The 21641-nt window shown below is 41.9% G+C and overlaps 1 protein-coding gene across 1 annotated transcript in view; it reads left to right on the forward strand.

Annotated features, from left to right (window-relative positions):
• The first annotated feature begins 216 nt into the window (after window positions 1-216).
• MCM8 (minichromosome maintenance 8 homologous recombination repair factor) overlaps window positions 217-21641 on the forward strand; it is a 41869-nt gene continuing 20444 nt past the window's right edge. Inside the window, exons 1-10 of the mRNA XM_056121799.1 lie at window positions 217-364; window positions 673-753; window positions 4820-4902; window positions 5617-5766; window positions 10058-10161; window positions 11726-11924; window positions 13379-13464; window positions 14542-14693; window positions 15289-15484; window positions 20625-20655. Of these exons, the coding sequence (XP_055977774.1) occupies window positions 217-364; window positions 673-753; window positions 4820-4902; window positions 5617-5766; window positions 10058-10161; window positions 11726-11924; window positions 13379-13464; window positions 14542-14693; window positions 15289-15484; window positions 20625-20655 (1230 nt within the window). The remainder of the gene's footprint in view (window positions 365-672; window positions 754-4819; window positions 4903-5616; window positions 5767-10057; window positions 10162-11725; window positions 11925-13378; window positions 13465-14541; window positions 14694-15288; window positions 15485-20624; window positions 20656-21641) is intronic.

The raw sequence follows: 21641 nt of genomic DNA on the forward strand, positions 1-21641 counted from the left end.
CACACACACACACACACACACACACTCACGATTAAAAGAGAAACTGCAGATCAGAAAAGAAATTGGGTTGTATTCCATGATGGTATGTACCAAGCATTGCAAGCTTGTTTGGCTGCTGTTTAACTAGAATATAATAATTTTCACTTGCCATGTTAATAATACACTTTTAGAAACACAATTTCCCTTATATTTTCCTATTCAAATCTTTTTGAAGACATGAATAGAGGGCATAGAGGCAGAGGTTTTGGACGAGGAAGATTTCAAAGCTGGAAAAGAGGAAAAGGTGCCGGGAACTTCTCAGGAAAAGGCAGAGAAAGAGAATGCAGGACTAATTTCAACAAAACCACAGAAAAATTAAGTTCTGGTAAGAGAAATCAAAGACTGTTCAGTTTGGTTTTTATTTTTTTCTACTTCCATGCAGGAATTTGTTTATACTTTTAATGCAAAGCAATCTTATTCAAATATCGGTCTTTATTTGATGCTATCTATAAAGTAGCATTTACATGATAATATCAAAAGTTTATAATTGAAGTTCATAACTTATATATTTTAATATTGTTTAATATTTTAATATTATATTCCCATTGTGTATGAAGAAGCAAATTGGGGGGTTGGGGAGTAGTTTGTTCTGTTTCCACTATCCTAATATTCTGGATTTTGTTTAATTTTCAGAACAACCACTACAGTTTTTGCTACAGTCAACATTGGATCCATTCATACCGTATAAAGGCTGGAAACTTTATTTCTCTGAAGGTAGAGTTAAAAGTACAAAAAATACCACAACTTAAACTTTCTTAATTTGTCTTTTGGATGCTACATCTCATACTACCGTCATTCATTTGACTTACATTCGTAGATATAGCACTTTTTTTTAAATCTTACTTCTCTTAAACAGCTAAATCATTTGTGCTTCAAGAACATTCAAAGGTGTTGTTTTTAATTTTTGTTTTGGTAAAGAAAATAGATGCCATTATAGGTATTTCAAAGTGGAGAATTAATATGGAGAATTACAGAAGAGGGACTGAAGGAAGACCCAAAGAGCAAAAGGGAGTTTTGAGGTGACCTTCCATGTAATAGAAGGAAGGAAATTGAGGAAGCAGCGAAGACTGAGGGAAGAAAGTTAAGAAGTTTTCAGTGTTCCAAGCCCTGGGAGTGCTCCCAGCATAACTGTTACTTAAATGATAATGCAGCACTCTTTCAAACTATGTTTTAACCTTGTTAGGTCCTCTTCAGAGCTGGTTTTTTTTTTCTTTTTGGGTCACACCCTGCAATGCACAGGGGTTCCTCCTGGCTCTGCACTCAGGAATTACTCCTGGCAGTGCTCGGGGCACCATATGGGATGCTGGGAATCGAACCTGGGTCGGCCGCGTGCAAGGCAAATGCCCTACCCACTGTGCTGTCGATCCAGCCCCATTTAGAGCTGTTTTGAACCACTGAAGTACACTGGTTGCTGTTGGTACCTTTGGTGGAAGAATGACATAGTTGGTGCTCTGAACTAAGAAGCTGGAACTACATTCTCTGTAGCAGAAGAGATGCTGAAAAGAATCAGAAACAACAAAATCTTTTCTTTCCTACCACCTTCTAGTCTATATGAAATACTTTCAAGTGGCAGAGCCTAAAGGAAGTCAGGGAATGGAATGTGCAGGCTAGTCTGGTGAGGAATGGTGAGACAACAAGCAACATAGGCTTGTGTAGAAACACAGTTAAGGAGTCTCCATTTTAAGAGCTGGAGCGATAGTACAGCAGGTAGGGCACTTGCCTTGTACATGGCCAACCCAGGTTTGATCCTTTGCATCCTATATGGTCCCCTGTACCCCGCCAGGAGTGATTCATAAGCATAGAGCCAGGAGTAAGCCATGAGCATCACTGGGTGTGTCCTCCTCCGCCCCCCAACCCCCCCAACGCAAAAGGGGGTGAAATCTCCCTTTTATAATCACAAATACTAATTTGGAAACTGGAGGGATAATACAGCAGAGAGGGCATTTGTCCTGCACATGGTGAACCCAGGATTGATCCCAGCATCTCATATAGTTCCCCCAAGCATCACCAGGAATAATTACTGAGTACAGAACCAGGTATAACCCCTGAGCATCACTGGGTATGGCCCAAAACCCCAAAACCAGTCCAAAACAAAAAAGAATGTTGTATTTGGCTAGAGAGATGGTTCATGGTGTAAGGCATTTGCCTTTCACACAGTAGACCCTAGTTCCTACCCTGAACCACATATCACGTCCCAAGCCCAGCTAGAAGTGACTCCAAGCACAGAGCTAGGAATAAGCCCTGAGCATCGCTGAGTGTGGCCCCAAACCAGAAACAAACAAAAATGCTAATTAACATCATACTTCTTAAAGTTCAAATAATTGCTTTCTCTAAACTTTCAGTGTCTATATGCTAGTTATGTGTCATGAGATAGAGGTGGGTTTTTTTTTTTTTGAAAAAAACTACCGAGAATCCATTTTTTATAGTATCTAAACAAATATATTACAGATGTATTTCTTTTTTTAAACTTTATTTAAACACCGAACACAAAAACCAAAAACAAACACTGTCCTCACATTGTTCATCGATTTGCTTGAGCGGGCCCAGTAACATGTCCATTTTGAGACTTGTTGTTACTGTGTTTGGCATATTGAATACGTCACAGGTAGCTTGCCAGGCTTTGCTGTGCGGGCGAGATACTCTCGGTAGCTTACCGGGGCTCTCCGAGAGGGGCAGAGGAATTGAACCTACTCGGCCTGGCTGGCTGCGCACAAGGTAAACACCCCAACCCTGTGCTATCGCTCCAGCCCATTTAAACACTGTAACTTACAAAGTCGTTCACGATACAGTTTCTTAAGGTATTCACTATTCCAACACCAGCCCCGCCACCACAGTGCCCTTCCTTCCACCATTGTCCTTAGTTTCCCACCCACCACACAAATTAATTTCTTTTCTATTTATTACTTTCTACAACATATGTCTCTCAATGGTGTTGCTAAAGTACTAGTCTAAGGATTTACTGAGCTGTTAAGGTGTGAGTGTTGAGCCTCTAGTGGGCTTCTACTTATTTTCCATCTAATTTTCTTGCTTCTACTGTGCTGTCAGCTCTTTGAAATTTGGCAGTGTTGCATGACCATAATATTCAACTGCATGCTTCAGGGGCTTTGGAACTGGGACAACCAACTATGGGCATCTCTCTGAGATTAGTCATGAAGCTGGGCTGTTTCTCTGGCCAAGGTGCAAGCCAGGTGTAGGTGGGTGGAGCTCTAGGCCTTTCGCAGGGTGGGCACTCAGTCTTCCCCCTCCACTCAGGCTCCAGAGATCTTGACCGAGTAGTAGCTGAGCCTTCCTGGGACCTCAGCTGCTGGCATCTCTTCAGGATTAGTCCTGAAGCTGAGCCATTGCTCTGGCAGCACTGGGGCCCGGATGTGGGTTGTGGGTTGTGGGCGGGTGGACCTTGGGCCTTTGCCAGGATGGGGACTTGGTCTGCCCCCGTCCTACTAAGGCTTCAGTGACCTTGACCTGCTGGTGTCCGAGTCTTCCTGAGATAACTCAGTTGCCAGCATCTTTCCTGAGATCAGTCCAAAAGCCACAGATATATTTCTTAGCTTCTATGTTTTGTTGCTCTAAGATGCATTCATTAGCTACTAACTCCAGCAATCAAAAGTTAATTCAAAGCACTAGAAGTGGTCGTTGGCTTGGTCTTAAAGGTAGAGGCCAGGAGATATCTTAGTGTTGACCAACTATACTTGCAAACTACATTGTATTGTTTGTTTCTCTCTAGTAGATAAAAAAAGGTTTCAAGATGGGGTCAGCGAGCAAGAGAGTACAGTGGATATGGTACTGGCTCTGCATGTTGCTGACCTAGGTTGTATTCCCAGTGTTCCAGTGGTCCCCTGAGCACTGCCAGGAGTAACCCTCCTTGCTAGGTGTGACCTCCTGCCCTCCCCACCCCCAATCCCCACAAAAAAAAATGTTAAGAGAATTTCACAGTGTAAAACACAGTCAAACCAGAGTGCTTTGTGACTTTTCTGATCTTGGGAAGGGATTTGATGGGTGGCAGTTTTCTAGAAGAATTTTTTTCTAGAAGGAGAATTTTATTTATATGCCTAACTTTGGCTTTATTATGATTTTTGTTTTAAGCTCTATTATGTTAGCTGTTTGAACTAATTTGTTAAAAGTAAAGACTTAGATTTGAGAGAGCTATTTCCCTGCACTGCAGATTATGCTGATGTAAACTTGCTTACATATTATGTAAACTTGTTTACATATTATTATATCAGATTATGTTGATGTAAACTTGTTTACATAAAAATACTAGCTTTATGCTTTACTTTTTTTTTTTTGGTCTACACCAGCAGTGCTCACTACTGGCTACGCTCGGCAGTGCTCAGGCAGCAGGCTCACTACTGGCTCTGGTCAGGGAATTACTCCTGATGGTGCTTAGAGTCTATATGTGGTACCAGAGCTCAAAACAGTCTTGACCTTGTGCAAGACAGATGTCATAATCCCAGCACTGTCTCTCCAGTCTGGGATATTAAGTAGACTTACTATGTCATTGTTATTAAATATTAAAATGCAGAGGTAAGTCATCTACCATATAAGTCCTATTCTGTTTTGGGGTGACTTGGCGATGCTCGGGGGTTACTATTGGCTTTGCATTCAGGTATTACTCCAGAAAACACTTGAGGGACCATATTGATGCCAGAGATTGAACTCAGATCAACTGTGTCTAAGGCAAATGCCCTACTCATTGTACTGTTGCTCTCGGCCTCATTGTGTCTTCTATTTATAAAGAAATTTGTCTTTGATTATGTAATAATTTCCACATTTGCATTAGTTTACAGTGATAGCTCTCCTTTTATCAAGAAGATTCAAGCATTTGAAAAATTTTACATCAGGCATATTGACTTGTATGATAAGGTAAGATTCCCACCCATTAAAGCTACAGGTCCAGCTTTATGTGTTCTCTTAATTTAAAAATGTGTTGGAGGTGCTGGTGATTGTATTCATAGACACTGGGGCCTGACTGCCTTCGCCCAGATCCACGCTCTGCCACTTAGTGCAGGGTGGGCTTTGATAAGTTGCTCAACTGTGTGTCTATTTCTTCATCTGTCACTTGTGAGTAATAGGTTAATACCCACCCAAAAAGCTTGTTAAGCAGTTTAAACGTTAATATATTTTGTTTTATTAAAGAATTGTGATTTACAGAGTTATTGATAGTTGAGGTTTAGACATAAAATGTTCTAGCAGAAATCCCACCCCCAGTGTCAACTTCCCTCTACCAGTGTTCCCAGGTTCCGCCTACCCCTTGCAGCCTGCCACCTTGACATTTTAAAGTTTGGTTGTTGTAATTACAAGTTCATGCTTTTTTTTTTTTTTCTTTTTGGGTCCCACCCAGCGATGCACAGGGATTACTCCTGGCTCTGCACTCAGGAATTACTCCTGTCGGTGCTCGGAGGGACCTTATGGGATGGTGGGAATCGAACCCAGGCCGGCTTATAGCTCTAGCCCCAAGTTCATATATTTTTAATATTAGAGCTTTAATTGGCAAAAATGTATTTGTCATTATCACCATATAAACATATGCTTTCTCAAAACATGTAATATTGTTTTCATACCTTAATATCTTTTTAGGATGAAATAGAAAGGAAGGGAAGTATTTTGGTGGATTTTAAGGAACTGATAAAAGATGATGAATTAATTGAATTGATACCAAATATAGCAGATGAATTAAGGGATACACCTGAGAGCACCTTGGCTTGCATGGGTCTGGCGATACATCAGGCAAGTACTTACTTTGTGCAGACTTATATCAGAATTTTTATTTGTTTGTGGGCCATCCCTGGCTCTATGCTTAGGAATCTGGCAGTGTTCAGGGGCTCATATGGGATGTTGGGGATAGAACAAGGGTTGGTCACATGCAAGGCAAACACACTACATACTGTACTATTTCTCTGTCCCATGATGTTTGAATTTATTTATTTTTTTAAATTTTTTTTTTTTTTTTGCTTTTTTGGGTCACACCTGGCGATGCTGAGGGGTTATTCTTGGCTCTGCACTCCGGAATTATTCCTGGCAGTGTTCGGGTGACCATATGGGATGCTGGGAATCGAACCCGGGTCGGCCGCATGTAAGACAAACGCCCTACCCGCTGTGCTATCACTTCAGCCCCGATGTTTGAATTTTAAAGACCTTTTCAGAGTAACAGTATCTTTTCTAAAATATATATAGTTTTACCAATAGGCATGATTAGAACCAAACGATTACAATCCTGCCTTGAAAGATGCTATTCAGTCCAGGTACAAGAACTTATCTGTGTGTATTATACGTTATACGTTACATATGTATAACATGGGGAATTAGTTCAAACTCAATACATCAGGATCCTCTGTGAGCTGTATTACGGATTTACTACCAGGATCTCACCATTCTACAAGGAAGTGATCATTGATGTCAAGAGGGGGTTTCGTCAGGGTGATACCATTTCACTGAAACTCTTCAGTGCCACCCTTGAGAACATCATGTGACGACTGGAATGGGAAGGAATGGGAGTCAAGATAGATGGTCGGTAACTTCACCACCTCTGCTTTGCTGATGATATCGTTCTAATAACACCAAACGTTAGCCAAGTGGCACAAATGCTGATCGACTTCGACCATGACTGTGGAAAGGTTGTACTGCATCTGAATCTCATGAAGACAATGTTTATGAGAAACAAATTCGTTCCTGACATTCCATTCGCTTTCAACAGAACGAACATCTTTGAATGCAGCAGTTATGTGTACCTAGGTCAAGAACTCAATATGACAAACAACCTGGCACCTGAGTTGTGCAGGAGGAAGAGAGCGGCATGGAACGCCTTCAAGAGCGTCGAAGAAATAGCTAAAAGGACGAAAAACCTCTGGCTCCGAGTACACCTCTTTGACGGCCACCATCCTTTCTGCATTAACATACGGCTCAGACCTGGGCCCTACAAAAACAGGATGAGAACGCTATTCCAGTCCCCCAAAGAGGAATCGAAAGAGCTATGCTTGGAGTATCATGCTTCACTCAAGTGAGAGAAGGAATCTGGAGTTTCAACCTCTGTCGACGATTGAGAATCAGGGATGCTGTCTCGTTTGTCAAGGCATTGAAAATCAGATGGGCTGGACACGTAATGCGATTTGGAGATGACCTTTGGACTAGAGCCGTTACTGACTGGATTCCACAGGACGTCAAAAGATCGCGTGGCCGTCAGACTTCTTCGTCAAGACCCTGAACAATCATTTTGAGACTCTGTGTTCCTGTAGCGAGCAGACGCCATTGGCCTACACTAGCACGCAACAGGGACGAATGGAGAGGTTACTGGTGCCCGCTTGAGCAAATTGATGAGTAACGGGATGTAAAGTGATCGATTGATGTATAACATATATATACACACAACTTCTAATTTATTTCGATTAGTTTAATCTCATCAAAGATTATAGAGAAGTGAAACCCTTTTTCTAGGATCTCATAGGTAAGGTATTATCAGTTATAAACATGGAACAGAAAGACCACCCACCCATCCAAGTTCTGTTTTCATGAGGCAAGTCATTTAAACTTCCTGGGTGTCCATGTATGGAAATTGCAAATAGCAATACATTCCAGGCCTGCTGGAGTTTTTCTTGAGGTCAGATGTCAACATCTTGGAAAGCACAGTTTTGACTGGCAAACAGATTAATGCTTCAAGGTAAAGAGTACTATCAAGATAGGCACAGACACAGAGGCAGGGGGTGAGATGGGATAGGTGTAGCGGGAGGGATACTGGGAACATTGGTGGTAGAAAGTGCGCACTGGTGGAGGGATGGGTGCTCGGTCATTGACTGAAACTCAATCATGAAAGCTTTGTAACTATCCCATGGTGATTCAATAGAAAAATTAAAAAAAAAAAGATAGGCCCAGAGTTTCAGGTATATTCAAAGATAAAGATGAAGGACTGGAGTGATAGTACAGTGGGTAGGGTGTTTGTCTTGCATGCAGCCGACCCGGGTTTGATTCCCTGAATCCCATATGGTCCCCTTGAGCATCGCCAGAAGTAATTCCTGAGTGAAGAGCCAGGAGTAACCCCTGTGCATCGCCAAATGTGTCCCAAAAAGAAAAAAAAATTAAAATATAAAGTTGATTCTTGGCAATTGGAGAAAACTGGGCAGAGTTCAAAGAGTTTATAGAGGGTTAGGTCCCTGGTACCCACTTAGGCAAATCAGTGAACAACAGGATGTACAGGACTAAGGTCTTTAAAGGAATACTGAAGCTTGGATGTAGGTCTGGGGAAGGAAGAGGATCCAGGCCCAAAATTTTGTTAGAAAGATGTGTACACTGGGAGTGACTTAATGCTAGCAACCTTGACTCTTGTCTTCAGATCATGTTGATCATTCATTCTCCATGTCCAAATCACCATCATTTCTTCTTTTTTATTTTAGTGAACACTCATTTCTATTTTCTAAAGTGTTGCTTATAGCCACCTCTTTTCCATCTTCATTCCTTCTACTTAAACTTTCACTGCCTTTCCTAAACTGTGGCTGCATGTCATAAAAACATGATGTCTCCCAGGCCGGAGTGATAGTGTGGATGATATGGCGCTTACCTTGCTGACCTGTGTCTGATCCCCAGAACCACATATGATTCCTCAAGCCACCAGGAGTGCTTCCTCAGCATAGAGCTAGGAGTAAGCTCTGAGCACCACCCAGTGTTGCCCCCCCAAAAAGCAAACAGAAATATGTTCTCCCCTGGGAAATTGTGACTCTTGTCTAATGGAATCCAAGAGTTTAGGAGGAGGGGCAATTAAGGCTGCTCAGGGCTTACCCCTGGCTCTGGGCTTGCGATCACTCCTGATGTATGTTCAGGGAAACATACAGGGTATTAGGGATTGAACCCATTGTATTATCTCTCTGGCCCTTGAATCCTTTCTTCAAAAATAAGGAATCAGGCGCTTTTTATAATTTGGTCCAATTTCTTCTCTCTACTGTCCTTCATTTACTGCCTTCCAACTGTCAGTTCTCTCCAGGATGTTATGAGTACTCACTCCCAGGTCTTTGGCAAACCGTTCATTCAGCATGAATATTCCTCACCTCAAAAGTCCAAAATTTGTCTTCTAACTCAATCATTTTTCTGTGAGACCTTTCTCGTGACCCCTTTTCAAAGCTTGCATGATATTTTGTCTATAAATCTTTTACCCCCGTAGTAACTGTAACTGCATCTATCTTTTTTGTTCTTTCTCAGACTGTGCTGCTTTGCACACAAGTAGGTGTTAAATATTCATTTAATGTTAAATGCTACAGGAGTAGTCAGTATTTTTAAAGTAATCTTTATTTTCTCTGTCTTAATCAGTATTAAGTAGAGGTAGAAGCCTTTTTTAACAAGAACCTGTTGAGATAATAGCTCTGGTAACTACTGATACAGAAATTTTAGTATGAAGTTCAGTTTAGGTTTAGATGACATACATACAGTTTCCCAGTTCAGGGATAGCAGAATTCCAGGTAAAACATAAATTACTTTAAAATTAGTTGATTATTATCAGGATTTCAAAGGATTTTTAGAATTCTAAAATGTTAAAATTCCGTTCTACAGGTTGGGGAGATAGCTCAGTGGGCTGAGCACATGCTTTGCATATAAGAACCTCAGGTTTGGGGCTGGAGTGATAGCACAGTGGGTAGGGCATTTGCCTTGCATGTGGCTGACCCGGGTTTGATTCCCAGCAACCCATATGGTCCCCTGAGTACCGCCAGGAGTAATTCCTGAGTGCAAAGCCAGAAGTAACATCACTGGGTGTGACCCAAAAAAGCAAAAACAAACAAAAAAAACCCCTCAGGTTTGATTTCCCAAGCACCACCCAGAGACCCTTGGGCACTGAGCGAATGTAGTCCCCAAACCTCACCAGATATGGCCAAAATAAAATCTATTTCACATATACGTATATGTATATGTGTATACATATACATATATATGTATGCTGTTCTGAACAGCTTACTTTCATAAATTTCATATCCTTTATAGTGTTCTGCTTCAAGAGGATATTTTGTTTTCTAGCTTTTGAGTAAATGTTTATCTTATTTAGGTATTAACTAAGGACCTTGAAAGACATGCAGCTGAATTACAAGTCCAAGAGGGATTATCTAGAGATGGGGAAACAATAGTAAATGTACCACGGATTCATGCAAGGTGAGGAATTTGCTGGTTTTAGAATCAGACTAGAAGACTTTTAAAATGACAACTTCATTTCATAAAAATCAGTGATTGATATGTGTGTGTGTGTGTGTGTGTGTGTGTGTATGTGTGTGTGTAGCACTGTAGCACTGTCCTCCCGCTGTTCATCGATTTGCTCAAGTGGGCACCAGTAACATCTTCATTATGAGACTTGTTTTTACTGTTTCTGGCATATCGAATATGCCATGGGGAGCTTGTTAGGCTCTGCCATGCAGGCGGGATACTCTTCATAGCTTGCTGGTCTTTCTGAGAGAAATGGAGGAATTGAACCCTGGTCGGCCGCATGCAAGGCAAATGCCCTACCTGCTGTGCTATCGCTCCATCCCTTGTGTGTGTGTGTGTGTGTGTGTGTGTATGTGTGTGTGTGTGTATAAATATATATGTAAAGAATACTAGTTCTATTGGTCTTCAAACCAATGACCCTAAGAATTATTTTAAAAAATCATGATAGAAATAAATCTTTTCTATCTAAATTAGTTGATTTGTAAGCCTGCACATTTTGTAAACATTAGTTTTGGGTGTGTCCCTATGAAGACCCTCTTGTTTAAATGCAGTATCTATAAAATGCACTAGATGGTAAGATTTTATTATGCTAAAAATTGTACTCTACTAGACATAGTAAGTAGAATTTTGCTTTTCTTGAGTTTGGACCAAAGAGATGGTACAGCAGTTAAGGCACTTGCCTTGCATGCAGCTGACCCTGGTTTAATCTCTGGAACTATCTAGAGTTACCTGAGCACTGCCAGGTCTGGCCAAGGGGGGAAAAAAAAATTCAAGATTTTTTTCTTTTTTTAATTGCAAGAGGTTCAGGGACTGAGTGATAGTACAGCAGACAGGTACTTTCCTTGTATGCAACCAACCAGGGTTTGATTCCTGGCACCACTTATGGTCCCCTTAGATCAGCAGGAGTGGTCTCAAAGCACAGGCCAGGAGTCAACCCTGAGCACCGCTGGGTGTGGCCCAAACACCAAAAAAAAAAAAATTGATTGCAAAGGCTCTAATTAGACAGTAGTATGTACATGAGAATCAGCATGCAGACATACTCTAAATAGAATAACATTGCTTCTAAGTAAGGCAGACTGCTGATTCAAAATCTACATTCAGAGGGCATCCAAAGAGCTGCCACTATTTAAGATTTCAAATTTTCACTGGAAGCAATGAATAAGGTTTTGTTTTTTCTTTTCAGAATATACAAAAGAAATTAAAAATTTTTTTCTTTTGAAAAAAATGAGTTTAGAAATTCAAAACTTACTGAACTCTGCCTGGCATCATTTTCCCCCTGTCCCTAGTGAGCAGCTAATGATATAAAAAGGGAAGATTGACTTAAAAAATTTTTTTTTTAATTTTGAATTGACTTAATTCTTTGATACTTTGGAAATTTCATTTTGTGTATAAAAGGAATCTGATTGGAGAATTCTGTCATTGCTCCTACAAAGAACTTGTAAAAATATAGACAGCTTTGAGGTTTTGTTCGTTGTAAGTTTATACATAGCTGTTTCTGCCTTTTTTTTTTTAATAGGGTGTACAACTATGAGCCACTGACAAAACTCAAGAATGTCCGAGCAAATTCCTACGGGAAATACATTGCCCTGAGGGGGACAGTGGTCCGAGTCAGTAACATAAAGCCACTGTGCACCAAGATGGCTTTCCTGTGTGCTGCCTGTGGAGATGTTCAGAGTTTTTCTCTTCAAGATGGAAAATACAATCTTCCCACAAAGGTGAGAGCATGTTCATTAGCCACTTCAGTGTCTTGGGAAAGAAGGCAAATTCTTGGGCTGGAGCAATAGTACAGTGGGTAGAGCCCTTGCTTCGCATGCAACCAACCTAGGTTTGATCCCCGGCACTCCATGTGGTCCCCCAAGCACTGCCAGCAGTAATTCCTGAGTGCAGAGTTGGTGTAAAAAAAAAAAAAAGGAAGGAAGGGACGGAGGGGGGGAGGAAGGAAAGGAAAGGAAAGAAAAAACTAACTCAGTGTTCTTTAATACTATTTTGAGATCAGATTTCTTTTTTTCTGGGGGTAGAGTAGAGTGGGGGTGGGGGGAGCTTCCCCAAGCAGTGGTCAGAGGACATTCCTAGTGATCTTTGGCCAACCAGACGGGTGGATCAATGTGAAGGGCCAAGGATGCAGTGCTCAGTCCTTTGAGGGGGCTGTGGCACCAGGGACCACTAGGTCTATCTCCAGCAGTTCGAGTGTTGGGGGATGCAACACTAAGGATGGAACCAGGGTGGGGCCTGCATCCTAATCTATGTTCCATCATTATGACCCTCTTAGATCAACTTTTCAAACTTTTTTTTTAACTTTCCTTTTTTAAAATTAATTTTATTTTTGTAAAGTTGTTCACAGTAATTTATTACAGTCAATATTTCAACACCAATCCCACCACCATTACACCTTCCCACCACCATTATTTTGAATTTTCCTACTACCACGCAAGCCCGCCCCAAAAGCAAATGCTAAATAATTTATTTTGTATTGCTTGTTATGAGTAATCAACTAAAAATGATCCCAAAAAGCCTTCCTTAGAGGAAAGTAGGTGAAAATTGTTGTGTCTCACCTTGGAGCCATTAAGCCCCTGTATAAGAGGTCACTATGTATATAATTTGTTGTTGTTTTTGATCAACATCGGTTGCCTTCTACCTTACACTCCATAAAATGTGGTGTGCTGTTCTTGATAATATGGCATAAAGTATGAGATGTCTCGTGGCCGTAAAAGCACTTGTGCTTTCCAGGAATTCTAAAGTTTTAATTAGGGTGCTAGAGCTCGGGTTAAATTTTTAACTGAATGATGATTTTGAGATCTGGGGAGGCATCTCTGCAGCATGTTGCTCTCTTCTGAGATTTATTTGTAAGTCTCTGGATCATGGCCGTTAATGCACTTAGATGGTGTCTAGAGGCAGTTCGTGAGCGTGACTGCCAGGGACCCAGAAGCTTAGGGAGATAGGGGAGGGCTCCCATTCCCGACTCTATGTGAACCTGGAGACGGTAGTCCTGCATACCTGGGTTTTTTAGCAGGTCGATTCTTGTGCGTGGGGGGGCTTGCGATGAGCCCGTGAAGGTCAGCCATGAGCATGGTGGTGTCGAGTTCTGGAGGTCAAACCTTCTTAAACGGAGCGTTTTTAACTTGTCTGTTCTGGCGATGTGGTCCTCAGTCTGAATGTGACTTTGTTGCAGTGCCCTGTGCCTGACTGCCGAGGGAAGTCTTTCACTGCTCTTCGAAACTCTCCCCTCACTGTGACAATGGACTGGCAGTCAATCAAGTAAGTCCCTTCCCTCACAGGGGGAACAGCTTAGAACAGTGCTCTGTTTTTTTGTTAATTGGTAAAGCCTACTAGCTTTGTTGAAATGCCCTCATTCTTCCCCTCCATGCTTGGCCCATTCTCTCAAACTTTCAGAACACCTATCTTGTGACCTCTCTTTGGGTTGCTTTCAGTTTTCCTGTTGTCTTTCTGTTAACTTCTGCTTTACATTCCTATCAATTAGGATATAGGGATGTGCACTCCAGAAAGTACTACCCCTGATAGGCATATGTGTAAGCATCACTGCCACCTTTGCGGCAGCCACCATGACCATAACTTCTTAAGTGTCTCAGCTCAGAGGCGTGCTCTGATGCACAGCATGTACAAGCCCCAGCATAAGGAGTGTAAGCATGGGTGCTCACCCAGTGTGATGGTTGACTGCTGACACCAGAGCCAGGCTTGGCACAGTCCCTCATCATCACATATATTCTCTCTCTCTCTCTCTCGCTCTCTCTCTCTCTCCCCCCCCTTCTCTGTCCCTCCCTTCCTCGCCCTTCTCTCCCTCCCTTCCTCCCTCCCCCTCTCTCCTTCCCTTCCTCCCTCCCCCTCTCTCCATTCCTCCCTCCCTCCCTCCCTCCCTCCCTCCCTCCCACCCTCCTTCCCTCCCTCACTCCCTCACTCCTTTCCTCCCCCCTCCCTTTCTTCCCCCATCTCTCTTTCTCTTGTTTCTCCCCTCTCCCTCCCTCTTTCTCCTGTCTCTCTCCCTTCACCTCTCTTTCTCTCCCTCTCCTCTCCTTCTCACCTTCCCTGCTTCTCCCTCCCTCTCTCTCCTCCTTTTGAACCATACCTGGTGATGCTCAGGGGCTCTTGGCTCTGCATGCATAAGTCAATCCTGGCAGGCTTGAGGGACCGTATGGGATGTGGGGGATTGAACCCTATCAGCTGTGTGCAAGGCAAGTACCCTGCTCTCTCTACTATATCTCCCCATCCCCTAAGCTAAGCTTTTTATTTAGCTCAGTGGACCCTAAGTAAGTGAATGTGTTCAGAAATAACCCATAATCATACATATACCAACTGGAAGTATTTAAACATTTTTAGAATCCAGGAGCTGATGTCTGATGATCAGCAAGAAGCTGGCCGCATTCCACGAACAATCGAATGTGAGCTTGTTCATGACCTTGTGGATAGCTGTGTACCAGGAGACACTGTGACTGTTACGGGGGTCGTGAAAGTCTCAAATACCGAAGAAGGTATAGTGCTCTCCTCCTTTGTATGAACTCTGGGGTAGTTAACATTGCTGTTTCGGTTCTGGAGCAATAGCACAGCGGGTAGGGCATTTGCGTTGCACGTGGCTGACCTGGGTTTGATTCCCAGCATCCCCCAAGCACCGCCAGGAGTAACCCCTGAGCATCACCAGGTGTGACCCAAAGAGCAAAAAAAAAAAAAAAAAAAAAAAAGGTACTGTTTCTCTTTTCACGCTACTACTGAGTCTCCATTCATTTAGAGCATTTTCTGGTTTTGGTTTTTGGTTTTGGTTGGTTTTTTTTTTTTCTTTTTGGGTCACACCCAGCAATGCTCAGAGGTTACTTCTGGCTCTGCATTCATGAATTACTCCTGGCAGTGATCAGGGGACTGTGTGGGATGCTGGGAATCTAACCTGGGTTGGCCGTGTGCAAGACAAACACCCTACCCACTGTACAATCACTCCAGCCCCCATTTCCTGGTTTTTAACATAGTAAAGCTTTTCTTATAAAAGTTCATTTATAGTTTACATTTTACAATTCTAGTTCAATCTTTGGAGAGGAAAATGAAAGTGCCATTTATTATATTGTTTGAAATTTACAGGTTCTCGAAATAAGAATGATAAATGCATGTTCCTTTTGTACGTTGAAGCAAATTCTGTTAGCAATTGCAAAGGACAGAAAACAAAGGCTTCTGAGGATTACTGTAAGCATGGAACCTTGATGGAGTTCTCACTTAAAGACCTTTATGCCATCCAGGAGATCCAAGCTGAAGAAAACTTGTTTAAACTCATTGTGAAGTATGTTGAACTTTTCTGAAGTTTGATTATGTGCGTTTGTGTCAGGGGTGCTTATAGCCACAAATAACAGTTGGTTGACTAGTATCAGTCAAATGGATGCAAAACACAGTTCAAGAATGATATTTATCTCTCTGCCCATTTTGTGTGACCCGTGAGTTAAAAATAGGTTTTTATGTTCTGTATTGACTGAAAAAAAATCAAGAGAAGAATATTAGTGAGGTAGAAAATTATTTGACCTTCAGATTCAGTGTTCACAGATAGTTGTGGGCATACAGCCACATTCATTCACTTTCCATTTCAGAATTACAAAGATCAGAACTGATGGTTGCAACACAAAGAATGGCCCACAGATGTTTATTGTCTGGTTTTTCGCAAAGAAGTTTGCTGGATGTCTAGTTGAAAGAGTTGAAAAAGTGGGGCCAGTTCAGTAGCACAATGGGCAGGGTGCTTGCCTTCATGCGACTGACCCGGGTTAAATCCCTGACATCCCATATGGTCCCCCAAGCCCACTAGAAGTGATCCCTAAGCACAGAACCAGGAGTAAACCCTGAGTACTACCAGGTATGACCTTCCTCCTCCTGCAAAAAAAATAAAAGAAAAAGAAAAAGAAAAATTATTTGTTACTCAACAAAAAAATAGACTGGAGAGTTTATTCCAAAGGCATTTAGGGGCCAGAGTGAAAGTCAGCAGGGAGGGTGTTTGCCTTGCAGAAGCTAACCCAGATTTTGATCCCCAACATCCTATATGGTTCCCTGTGCACCGCCAGTAATTCCTGAGTGCAGAGCCAGGAGTAAGCCCTGAGCAACACTAGATGTGACCCAAAAGGCCAAAAAAAAAAAAAAAAAACCCTCAAAAAAACAAAGTCACTTAGTTCCTTCTAGGGGTTATTTACCTTTTTTTTAAAAAAAAAAATCTAGCTTTATTTTACTTATTTGTTTTTAGTCTTAGAAGAAATATTAATTAAATACTGAATTTTTATTATTAAGACACTGTGATTTATAAATTTATTTATAATTGAATTTTAGGTACACTATGTTCCAGCAGCCACTCCTACCACCAGTGTCCCAAGGATCCTTTCCCTCCCGCCCCTCCCCCTCGATAGATATATTGTTAAATTTGGTTGTTGTATTTTGGATCTCCTTCTGGATCTCCTTCCTTCCATGCTGTTGCCTCTGCACTCTACACCACTGAGTAAGAAATGTTAAGTGAAGGTCTAGGATTAGGACTTGGTGTTAAGAGAATATATTCATCACGTTTCAGGTGCTGGATTTAAGCACCGGCATCACAAAGACAGATTGATGAAGGGTTGGAGAGAGAGTGCAGTGGGTAAGTCACTTGCCTTGCATCTGGCCAAGCCAGATTGAGCTTGACACCCCATAGTAGCCCCCAAGTCCTCCCAGGAGTGATCCCTGAGCACAGAGACCATTGGAAACCTGAGCACAGCATGTGATCCCCACAAAAAAACAACCAAAATTAAAAAGATTAACAAAAAAGTTTATTTGATACAAAAAAGCACACGCTTTGGAGATCTGCCAAATATTATGACTGGCAAAAAACAAAAAACCAACTTCTAAAGGATGAAAACAAGAAAGAGACAAATAGAAAATATTGGATTTGCTGGGTCCTGTAGCCTTGTTTGAGCTGCGAAGGTCCAGAACTGGCTTGGTATTTGGGAATTTGCTGACAAACTAATAATGTGTGTCTAGTCAAGTAGAGCATTTATAGGAATTGGAAAGTTACCTAAGCTTCAGTTTGCTGATATGACGTCCTGGGCAGGAGCTGCTCCATTTCAGGATTAGGAAGTTACTGCATCACTTTTAAAAGTCAAGACAAAGGGGCTGGAGTGATAGTACAGCGGGTAGGGTGTTTGCTTTGCATGCAGCCAACCGGATTTGATCACCGGCATCCCATGTGGTCTGCCAAGCAACACCAGGAGTGATTCCTGAGTACAGAGCCAGAAGTAACCCCTGAGCATCGCTGGGTGTGATCTTAAAAGAAAAAAAAAATCAAGACAAAGATTCACATATAAGAAGCCATTTATGTTCGTGTTACTGCGGTCTAGTAGAGAGGAAGAGAGGAGGCATTTTTGCTTTAGTGGGTGGTTGAGTTTGTCTTTTTCTTCCCTTCAAGAGGTAAAACAAAATTAGGATCCTGATTTAGCCCGTTTATTTCCAGTGAGACCTAGGATCTGTTATGTTTTACTTCTTAAAATGAAAATAATAATACACAGGCCAGAGTGTGTATTATTTTGTTGTTATAGGAATACACAGTATAGCAGGTAGTCATTTGCCTTGCACACATTTGGTGCAGATTTGAAGATTCGATCCCTGGTACCCCATATATTCCCCCAAGCACCACCAGGAGTGATCCCTGGGAGTAGCGCCAGGAATAAGTTCTGAGTTCAGCTGATTATGACCTAAAAACAAAACAAAACAAAACAAAAACAACAAAAAGAAAGTAAGGTTGTTCTTGGCTGTTAATTTTGATAAGGTAGGAAAGAGCCATGAAGAAAGTGAACTGCATTGTATTGGAAACATTGATCTGTTTAGATTTTCCTCTTCATTTAGCTGTATGCTCTAGGATTTGATACTTCAAAAATATTTTTGTATGTTTTGGGCAGGAGCGATAGCACAGCAGAAGGGCGTTTGCCTTGCGCGCAGCCAGCCCGGCTGAGCCGTGTTCAATTCCTCCGCCCCTTTCGGGGAGCCCGGCAAACTACCAAGAGTATCTCGCCTGCACGGCAAAGATACTCAAGCTACCCGTGACGTGTTCAATATGTCAGAAACAGTAACAACAAGTCTCACAATGGAGACATTACTGGGTCCGCTCGAGCAAATCTATGAATAACAGGAGGACAGTGCAGTGCTACAGTTTTGTGGTGGTAGGGACTGAACCCTGGGCCACACACCTGCAAGGCATGTGATTACCGCCGGCCATCACCCCGTGGCTTTGCCTTTTGATCTTCCTTAGCCAACTGAGAAACTGAGAGTTTCTCTCAAGTTCTTTGCCCTTAAATCTCTGACACTACTCGCTGAATTGTTAACGACCCAGGTCCTCCCTGGAAGAGAGGGCCTGTGATAACTGGTGATAAGTGTGGGGTATGTTCTGTGGGCTAATATCTGAGCTCCATCCTAGTTGGGGATCAGAATGTCTCTTTTCTAGCTTCCTGTCCCTAATTCCTTTAAAAAAATTTCCAAAACTTTTTATTGATTGAGATTTTGTGATTTACAGTACTGTTAATGATAGTTTCTCGTGCACATAATTCCAACAGCACACCCATCACCAGTGTATCCACCTTCTCCCAATCTCTTCTGACACCAACTTAGTTGTATGGGTCAGTTCTCTCTTTGTATTGCCACCTTGCTGTGTATATTTATTTGTTTGTGTTTGTTTTTGGATCACACCCAGGGTGCCCAGGGCTTACTCCTGGTTCTGTGCTCAGGGATCATTCCTGGGAGCAATTAGGGAACCTTTATGGATGCCAGGAATTGAACTCGGGTCAGATGCTGCAAGGCACGAGTCTTACCTGCTTTACTATTGCTCTGGGCCCTGTTGTATATCTTTAAGTCTCCCATGTGAGAGATGATTCTGCATCTATCTCTTTCCTTCTGTCTCACTTCACTCAGCATGATTTTCTCTAGTTCCATCCACCTTGTGGCAGATTGTACGATTTTGTGTTTTCTTAGAGCTACACAGTATTCCATTGTGGACACAGTATTTTTCCACTCTTTTTGACTGCTAGATTGTGGACTGTGCTGAAAATATTAGACACCTCACACTCCCAGCCTGCAGGTGTCTCTGTAGCCGTAGACGCTCTTTGGCAGGCTAGTACAACTGCTTGGTGGAAAGCCAGCATGATTATATAAAACATGCTGAGCAATAGGAATGAATACCAGTGCCAGGAACATATGGCACAACACCAACTTGTGTTTACACGAATTAAAAAAGATAATGATTTTATTTATTCCTAATTGTATCTCTTCCACCAGGACCATTTTGCTTGGTTCCTATCTGTGCAGTTAGACATAAACGTATGTCAGAATAGGTTGTCTTGGGATTTTTCTTCTGACTCTTTGAATTGAAAAAAATCAAATATTATTCCATTTTAAAATATTAAGCACTAATTCACCCTTTAGTCTCTTCATTTTTGTTATTGCTGGCATTTGGCCTTTGGGCTACACCCTGTGGTGCCCAGAGCTTACTCCTGACGCTGCTCTGGAATCATTCCTGTTGGGAATCAAGGTACCATATTGGGATTCCAGGTATCCTGCTCAGGGCGGCTGCGTGCAAAACCAGTGCCCTGCTGCTGTCCCAGCTCTCCAGCCCCTCTTGTTCTTTGTCAGTGACTTGGTTGCAAGGGTTTAAACATATCTCTTTAAAATCCCTGGGAAGACCGTGATTGCCATAGAGGTCAGTGATTCAGAGTAGCGTTTCTCAGCCAGGGAACAGAGGGACCCAGTGGGCACCCGGGATATTCTGAGGGGGCCACAATTAAAACTGAGTAATAAGGTGGCTGTGGTGAGACTAGGGGCCCATTCAGAAAGACACGGAGCCACAGAAGGAAACAGTGTCAAAAGGGGGCCACCATGGAGAAGAGTTTGAGAAACACCAAATTGGAGCCTAATATATGAGGAGTAGTAGTATGTTTGGTTGCCTCAAGATGCTTAACACACAGGTTTGTGTCCATTATACAGGCACAATTTTTAAAGTATTTCCCCCTCATATTAACCAAGAATTTTGAGAAATTTTCTGTCAGATCAAAATTTCTTGAGATCTTTGAGGAGGTCTAAATAGTTTTTTTTTTCCACATCAATGTTATGTAGCACCGTAGCACTGTCCTCCGTTGATAAACTCAAGCGGGCACCAGTAATGTCTCCATTGTGAGACTTGTTACTGTTTTTGGCATATTGATATGCCACGGGAAACTTGCCAGACTCTGCTGTGCAGGCGGGATACTCTCAGTAGCTTGCCAGGATCTCCGAGAAGGACGGAGGAATCGAACCCGGAGCTGGAGCAATAGCACAGTGGGTAGGGCATTTGCCTTGAATTGTTAAGTAAAACATTAAAATTTGAAGTATGACCTTCTACTGGTTAATGAAATGTAAAGTTCAGATTTATAAGTTATATTCTGTTTTTTCAGCTCACTTTGCCCTGTCATTTTTGGTCATGAAGTAAGTATTTCACTTCTTCTTTATTCAAAAATATGTAAATTTGGCTAAAATGAGATATAAAGACTGCATTAAAAATATAGATCATAAGGGCTGGCATGATAGTATAACAGGTAGGGCTCTTGCCTTGTACATGGCGGATCCAGGTTTGGTCCTCGGCACTCTATATGGTCCCCAGAACCTGCCAGAGTCATCCCTGAATGCAGAGCCAGGAATAAGCCCTGAGCACCGCTGGGTGTGGCTCAAAAACCAGAGAAAAAAAATAGATCATACTCCATGAATTAATAATCTAAGAGTCATACATCCCTTTTAAGAACAATTGCTTACCAACTAGGGTTAATAGAAATGGACTTCTTTCATGGTAATTCTGGACTAACTGAGCAGGAAAAGCTATTTGTCCCTTTGGGGAATGAGTTAATGCCTTGCACTTCTTCACTCAGTGGCTTTTGATACCTTTCTGATTCCGTCTGTTAGTATTTGCTTTTTAATCATGTACATCATAAAAGCTGGATTTTTAAAAAAGCTTTCAAATGTCTTCAACCTTTCTGGAGTTTAAAATTTTGGTTAAAATGTCTTTGGGTTTTGATTTATTTATTTTAAAGTTTTGGGCCATATCCAGCAGTTCTCAGGGTTTACTTATGATTTACATGCTCAGGGATAAATACAAGTGAACAGCCATAAAAGTGAAGAGTTAGAATCAGTCAGAAAAAAAAAAGCAAGAAAAAAAGCTTCTTGAGGTGTTTGGAATTTTTATGGAAGATCAGTATGGTTGGCGAGCTAAGAACAGAAAGGACTGGAGAGAGTTCAGGGGTTAGGGCACTTTGCATGCTGCCAACTTTATTTCAGTTCCCAGCACTGCATATGGTCCCTGAAGCGTGATCCCTGAGCACAGGTCCAGGAGTAAGCTGTTAGTACTACAGTAGGATGTGGCCCCAGAGCAAAGTAGACACACTCAGAGAATATAACAAGATGTAGTATTTCAGGGAAAA

Source organism: Sorex fumeus, unplaced genomic scaffold (genome assembly GCF_029834395.1).
Source record: "Sorex fumeus unplaced genomic scaffold, SorFum_2.1 ptg000044l, whole genome shotgun sequence".
Taxonomy (NCBI): domain Eukaryota; kingdom Metazoa; phylum Chordata; class Mammalia; order Eulipotyphla; family Soricidae; genus Sorex; species Sorex fumeus.